We start from the raw sequence: 14,608 nt of genomic DNA on the forward strand, positions 1-14,608 counted from the left end.
TGATTGGAGGTTGTGAGAGGGAGTGGAAGTGAATCGTGGGTGTACCTATCAATGGTGCAAAAAGTGCAGTTGCAGCAGGGCCTAGAGTTAGTGAGGGTCAGTAAGTATGAGAATCAGTGAGTATGAGAATGCTTGTGTGTGAGTATGAGTAACAGTGAGTGGGAGTAAGTATGTGTGAGAATGAGCAAGTGAGAGAATGAGTTATAATGAGTGAGGGAAGAGAGACGAAGGCCCAGATTATAAAAACGTTCACACATTGTAGTGCAGCACCTAAATTTGCTGCGTTGTGAGAGTGGTAGAGAGCAGAAAAGCCCCATATCTGCAAAGATGTGGCACCATCCTGCTCTCTCCCTATGACTGGCATGCAATAACGCTACCAAGCGTCACACACACACACCTTTGCGCAATAGTGCAAAGGTGTCTGCGTGAGTTTAGCATAGGTTTTGTACTGGAAGGGTGCGCTTCCAGTACAAAATACTATGCTTTGGCCAACTTTAAAACATTTCCTACTTCGGTATTGTGCTGTACTGTCCAGTACACATCCAAAGTGGGAAGTTAGGAGAAATAAAAGCATTTCTCCTTTTTAATGTCTGCTTTCAACTGGTGTTTATTTTTTCATGCCAAACACTGTCTACTGTAGTTAGTAGAAAAGCTTTTACGTCAAAAACTGTGGGTAGTTGGAAGGGATTTCCCATGTACGACCGTGGAATGCCCCCTTGATGCAGAGTAACAAAAAGCAATGATTTGCAAGGCTTTGCACTACTTTCAGACAACTTTCCAGTGCAAAACTGGTTTTGCGCTGGAAAGTAAATTTAAAAAAAAATTGGCGCAGGTTTGCGTCATTTTTGTGATGCAAACCTAGCGAATATGGTTGTTAATCTGGGTTTGAATGTGAAAGACAATTAATAGGAGTGAGACACATTTAAAACAAGCAGTGGCATAGCCAATGGGTCTCGCCTTTGGGACCTTATAAGTGTTTAGCCATGCAACAGTTGCATAACTAAATACTTATAAGGTCCCAAAAGGGAGACCTATTGGCTATGCCAAGTGGCCCTGCGGCCCTGAAAGTGATGGCGATCAAACATCAAAGCGGCCATGCGGCCGCGAAAGTGAAAGTAATCGCGGTTAAGCGCGGCGTGCGCGCCCGCGCACATGCACTGTAGCTCTAGGCTGGCCTGGTAGCACTTTTTGGAGCCCTTTCAATAAGTCTCGCCAGACCAGCGCATGCGCTGGGTCAGGCGAGACCTAAAAAACAATGGGGTCTACTCCTGGGCGGTATTAAATCCCACCACTTTCAACGATCACCAGCCACTGCTGACACCAAAACTAACTGAAGAGATGCAGCCTAACTGTCTGAGCTGCCAACTTTGGAACTGGGGAACGAGGTCTGAATCCCAGCATCCGCTCACCATCCTGGGCAAATCACTTAATCTCCCAGTTCCTAAAAACTAAATCTGATTTTGTATAATGTAATCTGGTGCTCATGTAAAGCACCCTAATGCTTTTGGTCTGGGCTTGCGCTGTATATAACTGCAAAAATAAAAAAACAACATGCATACTGGAATATTTTACCCAGAGGATTGGGACTGCTACCCACTGACCCTCTTTGCTATCCATCCACTCCATCCTTATTTTGACACATCATTTCTATGTTATGTTTTAGTCATTGCTTGGCACTACTAGAAACAAAACCACAAATATCCCCCATACCCCCTTACTATTGACCGAAATGTCAGGAATGCTGGATGGTCATTGCATAAAAAAAGTTATTCCCTTTTTAGTGCTTATTACCTCTCACATGAGTATTAAGCACTATATAAATGCAATTACAAATAAAGACAATTTGGGATTTCTGCCTTGTTTTCTTAGAAGCACATGAAGATGGCAGAGATTGCCTTTAAAGTGCAGATGTGGTCTCAAATGCCAGTGCCAATGGGCAAGCATTCTCTCTCGAAACAAAGGGTGATCAGTAAAGCACATTACCTTGCACTATTAGAACATCCACGGTGGGGTTTTTGTCCTGGATGTTGTGAATTCCCCCCCTTTGCCCCCTCCCTCCCTATCGCCTCCTTTGAGGACACTGCAAGCAGCAAGATAAGCTGTCTGTTGGGGGGGAAAGTTCATTCAGACGCACTCTCCAGCCATACCTCGCCAATGTTTTTTCGGGGTCAGACACCCACAGCTTCAGCCCAGGCTACGGAACACGAAGGGAGATAGGGGGGAGGGGGGGGGGGGGGGGGGGGTTGGCAGGCGCCGAAACCCTTTAAGCCCAATTGGATTTGTGCACCTGGTGAGTACCCACAAACGTCATTTAGGGGTCGCCAGGGGTCGCAGCTCCGTATCCTGCCTGGCTCCTTGCGACCCCAGGACTCGGAGGTGGCAACATTTATACCAGGATACAGGGGCCGCTCGTCCTTACGGACGTCTGTTGGGGCTCCACTTTCCTTGTTTTCTGTCAGTGTTTTATTACACTAATAGTAAATAATATGAATGATATATTATTCACTATTAGTGTACTAAAGAATGGAGAACAATTAACTGGAATATGACCCTCACTGTCAAGGTCAGTAAGTAAGGGAAATAAAAAAAAATACTTTCAAATGTATGGTGTGTGTGCCTGCGGGTAAGAGTCTGTTCATGTGTGTATGTGTAAGCATGCGTTTGAGTAAAGATCAAATGGCGTGTAATTTCACTTTCGCTACCACTGGCATTTTGGCGTTCATGCTATACTGGTGCTTTTCATGTTGTTCCCGAACTTGTCCTGACATCTCTTTCCTGGATCGCATTCCCTCACCCCTGTGTAGCATTAATGATTCATGTGGGTGATGTGTAGATATGTTGGTTTACCAGGTGCAAATTCACCTGTAAACTCCTCGTAGCCGTAAATTAAGCCATTAGCCCGTGAAAAAGTAACTTCCATTCGTAAATTGCTTTGTGAATCGAGCCCTTTCTCTCTCCCTTGTCGTCTGTTATTCGCAACCTCGTTTCTCTCCCTCACTTGCACCTTTCCAACCTATCTTTTACAATGGTTCGTTGTACCACTATTGTTGGACTGTTGGCGCCCGTATGCAGGTTTTTGTTGTTTTTATAAATACGTATGATCGTCTTTGCGACATGTAATCGCGCTACTTTTATTGTGGTATTATGGTGCCACCCTGTGGCGGACATGTGCATTATTTTTACAAAAGCTGTGTTTCTCGCATCCAATCCAGTAAATTGTGACTTTTAATATCTTCGCTAGTTATCTTTTGCTCTTCGTGGTAGTATTTCATGTGTGGTCCGTGTTTGTCAGTACTCACCAATTCCTCTCCTGCAGCATCTGGGCACGGGACGAATAGAGCTTTATCACTGCAGGTAGGTCGATTTCTAGCAAAACAGAAACCTGCAGATGGCCTGCTTTGTGGTGGATTCTTTGAATGTTTGTCAACTCTACAAAGTTGGCCTTCTGTCTCATGACATTTCCATTATCCTCTAGTATATTATGCTGGAATGTTTAAGAAATAGCAGTATTAGAAATGTAAACATCAGTACCGGAATTTATGCAGTACTTTACCAGCACTGGGCTGCATTACCGTATCCTTTTTTCAAATACTAAATGCCATACCACCTCAGCTCGAAATAGAGTGCTTTGGCAGAACGTCACAGCAGACCGCCAGAGCATGTTTTGAAGTGTTTTTGTACTTTACCAGAACTACGTCTCAGAGTCCTAATACTTTACCAGAAGTTCACACCAACACGGCTACAAGATCTTAACCAAGAATCTTCCTGCTTAGCGTTAGTATTTTAGCATACACTCAGTACATATCTACAGAGCCTAGATCCATATCTAGCCGCCATCTAGTGGTGGGTCTACATTTACTGATTTCTTGCATTTTAGGTCTCGCCTGGCGTTAGCAGCGCATGTGCTGCTCTCGCCATGCGAGGGCTTTTTGGAATCAATACGGTTCCAGAAGTCGTGTCACTGCTCCGCCCGTAATTGTGATTGGCGTGCGTCGTTTGTCGTCATTCATTATGCCAAATAGAGTTCCTTGATTGGACCGGAGGGTTTTTAGTCCCTCCTGGTTGCCACCATGTCCTCTTTAGGCCCCGCCCACCGGGATTGGATGTTTTAATGGTGCCGTGAGACGGTGAGACGGTGGGTTTAATATTTACTTTTTGCACTTTTTTCTTCACTATTGCACACGTCTTGTGTGTCTTCAGGCGCAGTATCTTGCGTGTGTGATGCATTTTGTTTATTACTGCCATCTTGTTAGTATATGCTTGAGGTGTGGTGTCTTGCTTGTGGGCTACATTTTGTTACTTGCTTACTGTTTAACTGAATGTTTTTTTGATCATTAGACGGTTGGTTTATTTGCTTGCTTTTCAATTCAATTTTTTTCTTGTGTGTTAAGCACTTCATGAAGAGCCTGTGTCCTCAAGCAGTCTCCCTCGTGTACTTTTCTCCCTATGCACTTGTGTTGCTCTTTGTTGTCTAAGTGCGTCTTCCTGCCTGTTGCTCTCCCTCGTGCTTCTCCCAATTACCTTTCCACACATTCTGTGTTTCCCTTAACCCCCATATCTGTTTGTTTCACCTACAGTCCTACTCTCCTCTGTGTTGCTTATGCCCACCTCCCACCAAACCCGCGTTGCGTTCATTTTTCCCATCTTCCTTCGTGTTGCTTCTAGGTCCCCTGTTGCTTGTGTCCCAATCTCCCCCCGCTTGCTTTGAATAAAACCAAAAACATTTGCACACGCAGATCCCGAAAAGGCACTCCGTGCACAGAGAGGCCAAGGACTGGATGATCAGGTCATGTGATCTACTGACATGCACCGTGAGACACTCGCGCTGTATTCAACTTCAACTAGAGATCTCAGTCGTGCCCGGTTATGAACATCCATCCACAGTTGAGCACACCCAGACCCCAAGAAGGCACTCGGAGCACAGTAAGCCCTGTACAAGCATTGAAAATGCAATAGGTGTTGCCTTTGATGAAGTTAAAGCAATTTGCTTTGCTATTGGTATTGTATAGCAAAGCAAATGGCTTTAACTTAATCAAAGGCAAGACCGATTGCATTATCTGAAAGAAACACGTTAGTTAGATTCCTCACCTTAGAATATCCCCAGGCGTCAGGCTGGATCCGGAAAGATTTTTCGTCAGCAATACCCCTTGCGCATCGCTAGGCGTCGTCTGCGGGTCCGCGTCCGTCGTCTGCGTCGTGCGCCGGAATGACGTCGTCGGAGTACGTAGACGCCGCCCTCGCGCGCTGACGTCGGTTCTTCTTTTTTCCGCGCCAGGCAGCGCCGATCCGGGAAGAGCTTGCCCCTTAGTCTATTTTTGACTAACATTTTTTGACTCTTTTTGGTCTTTGTCGACTCTACTCTGGTGCCGGTAGGATGCCTGGATTTAAGGCCTGTGACGCCTGTCATCGCCTGATGCCTTTACTGCCTGGGGGCCGACCACGATGCGGAGTCGTGCCCCGACTGTCAAGCCTTGACCTCGAAGGCTAGGCGGGAGCGGTCCTGTAAACTTCTCGAGCTTCGGCATTCGGCTCCGCGCCGCTCACGGTCCCGGTCCAGGAGGAGGTCCAAGGACCGGTCGCGGAGCCGCAGTCATCATCATCGCTCGTCAGGCTCGAAGTCTTCGGGTAAGTCGAAGCGATCCAAGAAGTCCAAGAGGCAGCACCGCTCTTCGGACTCCCCTCGCCGGTCGTGCGACTCGGCCGAGGGTCAGGGTGGTCCCAACCCTGCAGCTCTGCCAGAACCGCAGGAGCTGCGTCCGTCTCCATACCCGCCGGTCCCTGGGACTGACGCGACTCTGGCGGAGGTCAGTGCCTTCCTCTCGGCCATGAGGGGCCTGGCTCCGCCGTCGACGCCTGCCGGCGTGCCTTCGGGCCCCGCGGGCTCGACTGGGCGACCTCGCGTGCCGGCGGCCCCGGCGTCGTCGACGACTTCGGTCCCGACGCCGCAGGTCCCCGAGAGATCCAGGCCTGGATCTCTGTCTGCGCCGGTCGACGTCACGACGCCTTCCCCCGCCGACACCGGTTCCACCTCCGGCGCCGTCTCCGGACGACGCCGTTCCCCGGGTTAGTCCCTGTCCGGACCCGACGCCGGCACGGCGCTGCCCGGCGCCGCAACCGACGCCGATGGATGACGGTTTAATCTACCGTCCGGCTCCGATCGTTCCTCCTGTTTATCAGGAATCGGATGACGGGGGTGACTGGGAGGGGTCTGAGGACCCTATGGCCCTCCAGGGTCAACTTGCACAGGACTGGGCAGACGAACTGGGGGATACCAGTGGTCTGGACACTTCGCCGGACGCTGGCTTCATCTCTCCTCCGAATGTGGCTTCGGAGGAAGGTGCAGCTTTTTCCGTGGTGCTGAGCAAGGCGGCCGAAGCCCTGGGGCTCGAGTTGCCTGCTGTGGCCGTGAGGACTAATATCCTCACAGAGGTGCTTCAACCGTCAGCAAGCTCCACAGAGCCTCTGCTGCAGTTCAATGAGGCCCTCGTCGACGTTCTGCAGGGCACTTGGTCCAAGCCCTCCACAGTTCCTCCTGTGGATCGGAACGTGGCCCGGCGCCACTGCCCTGCTCCAGGCGACCCCAGTTTCCTGTCCCAACATCCCACCCCCGAGAGCCTGGTTATCCAGGCCTCCACTTCCCAATCCTCCTTCCCGTCCGCTCCTCCGGATTGGGAATCCAAGAGGCTGGAACAGTTCGGCAAGAAACTGTTCTCTTCCCTGAGTTTGGGCCTGCGGTCTTTGAACACCGCTTGCCTCTTGGACCGTTTCTCCCACTCTCTGTGGGATACGGTGGAGGACGTGCTGCCACTGTGTCCAGTGGAGGCCCAGACACGTCTCTCCCAGGCACTTGCTGACGGGCGAGATGCAGCGCGACATGCCATACGGTGTGGACTTGACACCACGGACTCGCTGGGTAGGGCGATTTCCACCACGGTGGCGCTCTGGCGCCACGCCTTGCTGAGGCCACGTCTTTTTCGTGGGATGTCCAGAGTACCCTCATGGATATGCCCTTTGATGGCGCTCGCCTTTTTGGTGAGAAGGCGGATAGTGAGCTGGCTCGTCTTAAGACTCCCGGGCTACGGCCACGTCCTTGGGTCTCTCGGCCCCACGGCCGCACGCTTCCGCCTTTCGCCCCTTTCGTGGCCAAGGAAGGGACGCCTCCTCACGTCCGCCTAGCCACCGGCCGCAGAACCAACCTGCACGCGGTCGCGGATGTGGGTTCCGCCGTGGCGGTTCTAGAGGACAACGCGCCGGTCAGTCCACATCCACCCCCCGGCAGCATCCGCCTGAAAGCCTTCCTAGTCCGAGCTTTCAGGCCCATTCCACGCCAGTGGGCTGCAGAGTTCGCCATCACTTCGGACAGGTGTGTGCTGCAAATCGTCCGAAGGGGCTACTCCCTCCCCTTCGAGACGACCCCTCCAGCCATGCCACCGCAGTGCCACCATATATCGGAGGATCACTTGAATCTTCTGCGGGAGGAAGTTACGGCCCTCTTGGCCAAAGAGGCTGTCGAGCGCGTTCCTGGTCCAGAAGTAGGCCGTGGTTGCTATTCCCACTACTTTCTGGTTCCCAAGAAGGGCAAAAGGGGCCTACGCCCTATCTTGGACCTCAGGAGCGTCAACACCTTCCTCCGGAAGGAACGGTTCAAGATGCTAACTTTAGCTCAGGTTCTGGCTGCCCTCGACCCTGGAGACTGGATGGTAGCGTTGGACTTGCAGGACGCCTATTTTCACATCCCCGTCCTGCCGGCCCACCGGCGTTACCTGCGGTTCACGGTGGGTCATGAGCACTTTCAGTTCACCGTGCTCCCCTTTGGCCTCACCAGTGCCCCTCGGGTGTTCACGAAAGTGATGGCGGTGGTCGCAGCTCATCTGCGCAGATCAGGGGTTCCAGTCTTCCCCTATCTCGACGACTGGCTGTTGAAGGCGGGCTCGCCCCAGCAAGTCGTCTCCCACCTCCAGACTACGGCCGACCTCCTGCATTTGCTGGGGTTCTCCATCAACGTGCCGAAGTCGCACCTGAGTCCCTCCCAGAAGCTCCTCTTCATCGGAGCGGTTCTCGATTCGGCGCAGTTCCGGGCTTATCCTCTGGAAAAGCGGGTCCGGGATATTCAGGCTCTGATTCCCATCTTTCGGCCTCTATCCTGGGTTTCGTTCAGGTTGGTGCTGCGGCTTCTAGGGCTGATGGCCTCCTGCATCCTGTTGGTGCATTACGCCAGGTGGCGAATGCGGGCTCTGCAGTGGGACCTGAAGTTTCAGTGGGCCCAGCATCGAGGCAACCTGTCCGACCATGTCTTGATCTCGGAGGGCACTGCGAAACAGTTGCAGTGGTGGCTCACAGACCGCTATTGGGTCAGCGGCAGATGCCTCTCCGCACCCCAACCGGAGCACGTAGTAGTGACGGACGCGTCCCTCCTGGGATGGGGGGGGCCACATGGGAGAGGCAGAGATCAGAGGACTCTGGTCTCCGGCGGAGTCTCACCTCCATATCAACCTTTTGGAGCTGAGAGCGATCCGGCTTGCACTGAAAGCCTTCCTTCCCTCTGTCCGGGGAAGTGTCGTGCAGGTGTTCACGGACAACACCACCGCCATGTGGTATTGCAACAAACAGGGCGGGGTGGGGTCGTGGACCCTTTGTCAGGACTGGCTGGAACACCAGGGCATCACCCTGGTGGTTCAACATCTGGCGGGCTCTCTGAACACCAGAGCAGACTAACTCAGCCTCCGGTGCATGATGGATCACGAATGGCGTCTGAACTCGGACGTGGCGCAAGGTCTCTTTCTGCAGTGGGGAGAGCCTTGGTTAGATCTATTCGCCATCGAAGAGAACGCGCAATGTCAGCAGTTCTGCGCGTTGGAATTTCCAAGGCAGCACTCGCTCAGACGCTTTTCGTCGCGAGTGGAGTTGTGGTCTGCTGTACGCCTTTCCGCCTATACCACTTCTGCCCAGAGTGCTGAAGAAGATCAGGCGCGACCGGGCCCAAGTTATCTTAGTGGCTCCAGATTGGGCACGAAGGTTCTGGTATCCAGAGCTACTCAGTATGTCCATCGATCCTCTGATACGACTGCCTCTTCAGGAGGACCTTCTGTCGCAGCAGCAGGGGACGGTCCTCCACCCGAACCTGTCCAGCCTCCACCTCCATGCGTGGAGATTGAGCGGCGGCAGTTGATGCCATTTGACTTGCCTCCTGAAGTCTGTGATGTCATTCTGGCAGCCAGGTGTCCCTCCACAAAGACGGTATACGCCTGGCGGTGGAACAAATTTGTGGCATGGTGCACAGCAAAGGCTGTGGATCCCCTTTCCGCCCCTCTTTCTGAGGTTCTACACTTTCTTCTTTCTTTGGCCCAGCAGGGCTCTGCTCTGGGCACCTTGAAAGGTTATCTTGCTGCAATCTCTGCCTTCTTACGGCTTCCTGATCAGCCTTTTCTCTTCAAGTCCCCTGTTTCACGTTTTCTCAAAGGCATTACTCACATGTTCCCTCCTGTCCCCTTCGTAATGTCTCAGTGGGACTTGAATCTTGTTCTGATCTTTCTGATGTGCGCTCCTTTTGAGCCTCTTCACAATTGTCCCATTCGTCTTCTGACCCTAAAGACTGCTTTCCTGGTAGCTATCACCTTGGCTAGACGGGTGAGTGAGCTCCAGGCTCTGTCATCTAAGCCTCCCTTTATTTCTGTTCATCCGGACAAGGTTGTCCTCCGGCCTCGTCCTTCTTTCCTACCGAAAGTGGTGAACCCATTTCATCTCGGGCAATCTGTCACGTTGCCCACCTTCTTTCCGCATCCTTCGAAAGAGGAAGAGAGGCTCCACCGTCTGGACCCAAAACGGACACTGTCCTTTTATTTGGACCGCACCAAACAGTTCCGGGTGGACGACCAACTTTTTGTTGGATACGTAGGAGCTAAGAAGGGGAAAGCGGTACACAAATGGACCATCTCGCGGGGGGTCGTGTTGTGTATTAAAATTTGTTACTCCTTGTCAAAAAAGGACCCTCCTGTTGGTTTGAGGGCCCATTCCACCCGGGCCACAGCGGCTACTACTGCCCTGGGCCAGGGAGTTCCCTTGCGGGACATCTGTCAGGCGGCGACGTGGGTTTCACTGCACACGTTTGCCAAGCACTATTGCCTGGACAGCCAAGTCCGGAGAGACGGCTTCTTTGGCCGTTCTGTTCTCCAGGACTTTCTGGTGTGATCTTGGTTCGCAGACCCACCACCGGGGTTGGTATTGCTGGGGTATCTATTCTAAGGTGAGGAATCTAACTAACGTGTTTCTTTCAGATGAACAAGTTACTTACCTTCGGTAACGATGTATCTGTAAGAAACATTAGTTAGTTAGATTCCTCACCGACCCACCCATCCTCCCCGTTCTGCGAACTGACATCTAGGGTTAAGGCTATCCTTTTCAGGGCCCTAGATTTTTTGGCACCAGTGTTGGTCTCTTGCATGGCTCCGTGTTCCTGGTGCGGAAAGCTATGTACAAGAACTGACGTCAGCGCGCGAGGGCGGCGTCTAAGTACTCTGACGAAGTCATTCCGGCGCACGACGCCGACAACGGACGCGGAGCCGCAGACGACGCCTAGCGACGCGCAAGGGGTATTGCTGACGAAAAATCTTTCCGGATCCAGCGTGACGCCTGGGGATATTCTAAGGTGAGGAATCTAACTAACTAATGTTTCTTACAGATACATCGTTACCGAAGGTAAGTAACTTGTTCTTTAATGCTTGTTTTGTGTGCGTTGTCGACCGTTTGGTGCTCTGTTCTTCCTCCTATAGTGACAACAGAAGTATGCCCAGGAACTAAGCTCCAGTGCATGGTCTCCATCTGGAGATTATTTTATCCATCTTCTCTTGTGTTTTTAGCTTCCTTCTTGTTAGCTTTACAAATTTTGGTTCTTTGTTGCAAACTCCATGCTAGTTTTCTGGTGGAGCAGGGAGGGTCGCATGTGAATCCAGCAAGTCTTCAGCTGCAAAACTACTCCAATATATACGTCAGTTAGTCATTCATCAGGGCTGCAATATCTTAACCCCGAAACTTTCTGCTGAGCTTTAGTATCCTATGGTACTTCTTAGCATTCCCTCAATATATATCTACAGAGTTGGAATGCTTTTGACATGAGGAGATGTGTATCTGTGATTAAGTTGCCTGTTAAGGATCGAGGAAGTCTGAGTTCTAACTAGAACTTCTCCACTTATCTAAATTGCGATCCTCTGTCTATCTCTCTTACGTACTCTCACTCGTCCATCTTCATCCCTCCCTTTCTCCTCATTTCCCTTTCTGCCAAAATTGAGATTGCTGACAAACAGATTAAATGCCTGTATTAATACAGAAGCACTCTGTCCATTTACACAAGGCTTTTTGTAAAATGGAGCTCGAGAACCTTGCCTATCTGTTTTCTTCTAGAGGACGCCTGAGCCCATGCCGCTCGCCCACTCCAAATACCTTTGCGCGCACACACACACATGACCATCACTCAAGTGTAGTCTCTTAGTTTATATTCTTCTAGATTATTTTTTTGTCATGGCCCACATGATTTTCGAGCAGCATTTAACATTGTTGACTACTGACAACTTGATAGTAGTGTGTTTGAGACTGACATGTCAGACATTCCTAGTCCGTTATGTGTATTACTTGACTCCCCACCTCCTGAAGCACGTGTCCTGTCCCACTGGGTTGAGACTTGCAGGGTGTCTTCAGAGCTCTACCAGCCTCTCTATTTTAATGTGCATCAAAACGCTTAAGCCTTTTTGGTGTGTACCGTACAGGAACACTGGTCATGCATGGATAATGCTTATGTTGAGTTCAGCAGCGAGTCAATTTCCAGATTTGCCATATAAGGAAGCAACCGACTCCAGGATCAGTCACATTTTGTTATAGCTCAAGCCACACAAATCAGTGATGTTTGAAAGTCAATCGGACTTCCTTTTGGGCCAGAATGCCTGACATCCTGTGCTACTCCTGTAGTAACAAGAAATCATTGGTTTTCATATAGACGGCAGCCTTAGTTAATGCCATAAACTAAAGCCGAGCCCATTTCATTTGGGTTTTTCCATTTGTGAACATGACGAGGAGTTTTACCACTCCTGCCTTGTAGCAAGAGGTGGTTGAAATTCGCGGAGCTTTACTCTGTGGCATTACATAAAAACTCTGCGTGATTCCACGGAGTTCCGCAAGGAGGCAGAATTTTGGCATGTCTCACTGCTTGTCCTCCTTTTCAGCACCAGGAGCTTGTTCCATGCTGTAAAATCAGGGTGGACTGCACCACGCTCTGCACCAGCGGGTGCTGCTTCTTTCTGCTGCTCAAGTAGATTTTTTACTAGAGCAGCAGCATTCTCAACTTGAATGGTAGTGACCTGCCGCCATCGCCAGTGTTGTCAAATTGCACCTGGACTCATCCTAGCGCTCAATATTTCTCAATCGCCAACTTAATGTTGGTGAGCCATGCGCAAGAAACAGTGTGCAGAGTTTTTGGGGAACTCCACAGTGGCAAAACTCTGTGAACTCTGCCAGCGGAGCGGAGTTTACCACCCACCCCTCCTTCTGGTAGGTTTTTTGAGAATGCATAAATATCTTAACTGAACTAGAGTACAGTAACATTAATTATGTGCCCCCTCTCTACCTCCCCTACACTAAAATCTCGATTCAACATTGTTCTCCATGGAAAATATGGCAACCTTGATCTGCCAGACAACTAATGGATGCCTTCCTCGGTGACGCTTTGACTTTTAACCTAAATAGGATATTTAAATCTTCATGAAGTCCCAGTATGAAATTGACCCTTTGTTTCTGAGGGATAATTTCTACCAATATATCCAGTATTTGATTTTATTAGATGGGATTCAAACTATTATCTCTTCAATACTCTCCAACTATGGGTGTTGAGGATGTTCACCCCCTATTATGGTTATTGTTAAGGATCCCGGTGGCTGTCTCACACCAGCATGTTGTATGATATGTCATTCTTGTGTGGACAATGACTTTTCCTGTGCTGCCATTTGTAACGTACAGATGTTTTTTCTAAGTGCTCATAGGCTACTTTATAGAATATGTAGTGCTTGGTAATCTTTCCCATATTTTCATGGAGCATTTTCTCTTTTTTTTTTTTGCCAGGTAACCAAGAGGGCAATTGCTAGCCAGCCAGAGTCAAGTGACGCAGCGGAGCGGGCAGAGAAATTCAAACAGAAGTACTGGAACAAACTTCAGACGCTACGGCATCAACCATTGTAAGACTGTAAATCAAGTCCCAATTAAGACCAGCAACCCAAGATTTACGGTTTAAGAGGGACCAAGTTGTGAAATAGTTCTGAGAGCTTGGAAAAGCTACGTGGATTACATGCAACATTAGTGAAAATTCTGAGGGCATTAAAGTCGGGTGTCAGTGGTGTGAAAACTAGCTGTTGAGGCCTAACGAGGTAGTACTATGGTTGAAAATGTAATGTAGTATCCCTGAAGGATCACTGTTGTAGGTCAAATGTTTTTTCAGAGTGCTGGAGGAAAGTCATAATTCTCTTCCACCCCATAACAAAACTGTTAAAATATGCATGCTGTGTTCTGGATTCTGATAGCGCAAGCCCAATTCTCGATTTAGTAGCTTGTAGCCATATTTCCTTTCCCTGACAACGTTTCTTTATCCTTCTGTTGCTAGTGCGTATGGATCACTTACTGTTCGAAGTCTGCTGGATACAAGGGAGCACTGCTTAAATGAATTCAACTTCCCAGATCCTTACTCCAAGGTAAGTCAAGCTTGCCTTGTGTATAAATGCAAATCCACATAATTTTGATTCAAAGCTTCTGAAAGCACATTTACCTCTTCTGATCTCCAGCATCTGTGTTGTTTGAAAGCCTTTAAAAAAAATAAAATTCAAAGGCAAACAATTCAGTACGCTTAGCATGCTTCTGAAGTCCGCTGTAGTGAAACCACAGTTTTTAGCCACAGTGATCCACATCTGCTGTATACCCCAAGTAATATGCCACATACGGATGTAATTCAGTCCACTGACAATGACATTCAAAGCAAAATGGAAAGCAAAATGGAAGATGTACCAACCATTACAAGGTCCACCCCTGGGTTCTGCCAAGTCTCTTCATATCCCAAATCCCCAGTCCCAGCCTTGCTGGGTCCAAGTATATACGTAGCTATCCGGTGGGAGTAAAGGTTGACTCGTTGTTAGCGATGTAGGTGTATCCGCCAGTCCTTGGCGGGGCTTGTGCTTGTTAGTGGCTTGCGCAAATAGATACGTTTGGAGGGGACCCCATATATCTTTTGGCCGAGAGGTTATTGGAAGCATCAATATATATGTTTGCATACGATCATTGCAGACTGTCAGGTCTAGGATCCAGTCAGTAGTTCTAAGAGTGTTGCGGCTTCCCCGTACATTGCAACAATACGTTTGTCCAAGAGCAAAACTATTGCAGTGAAACGCTTGATTCATTTGGGTATTTCTTTGGCATTTCCTAGCAGTGTTACAAGTGGATGAGGTGATAGTCTCTCATTTGGGCCAGTGAGGCAAGGACCCGCCCCCCCCCCCCCGCCCACCCAATCGGATCGAAGTTAAAGGCACTCATGTCATGTGAAGAAAACGTGTGTGCTCAACATTGCAATGGGTACAGTTAT

At 49.7% G+C, this 14,608-nt stretch overlaps 1 protein-coding gene across 2 annotated transcripts in view; it reads left to right on the forward strand.

The window, feature by feature from the left end:
- PANK4 (pantothenate kinase 4 (inactive)) overlaps positions 1–14,608 on the forward strand; it is a 445,012-nt gene that overhangs the window by 268,272 nt on the left and 162,132 nt on the right. For both annotated transcript variants that reach the window (XM_085609230.1, XM_085609233.1), the window contains exons 11-12: positions 13,105–13,217; positions 13,640–13,727. In XM_085609230.1, the coding sequence (XP_085465356.1) occupies positions 13,105–13,217; positions 13,640–13,727 (201 nt within the window). The remainder of the gene's footprint in view (positions 1–13,104; positions 13,218–13,639; positions 13,728–14,608) is intronic.

Source organism: Triturus cristatus, chromosome 1_2 (genome assembly GCF_964204655.1).
Source record: "Triturus cristatus chromosome 1_2, aTriCri1.1, whole genome shotgun sequence".
Lineage (NCBI taxonomy): Eukaryota > Metazoa > Chordata > Amphibia > Caudata > Salamandridae > Triturus > Triturus cristatus.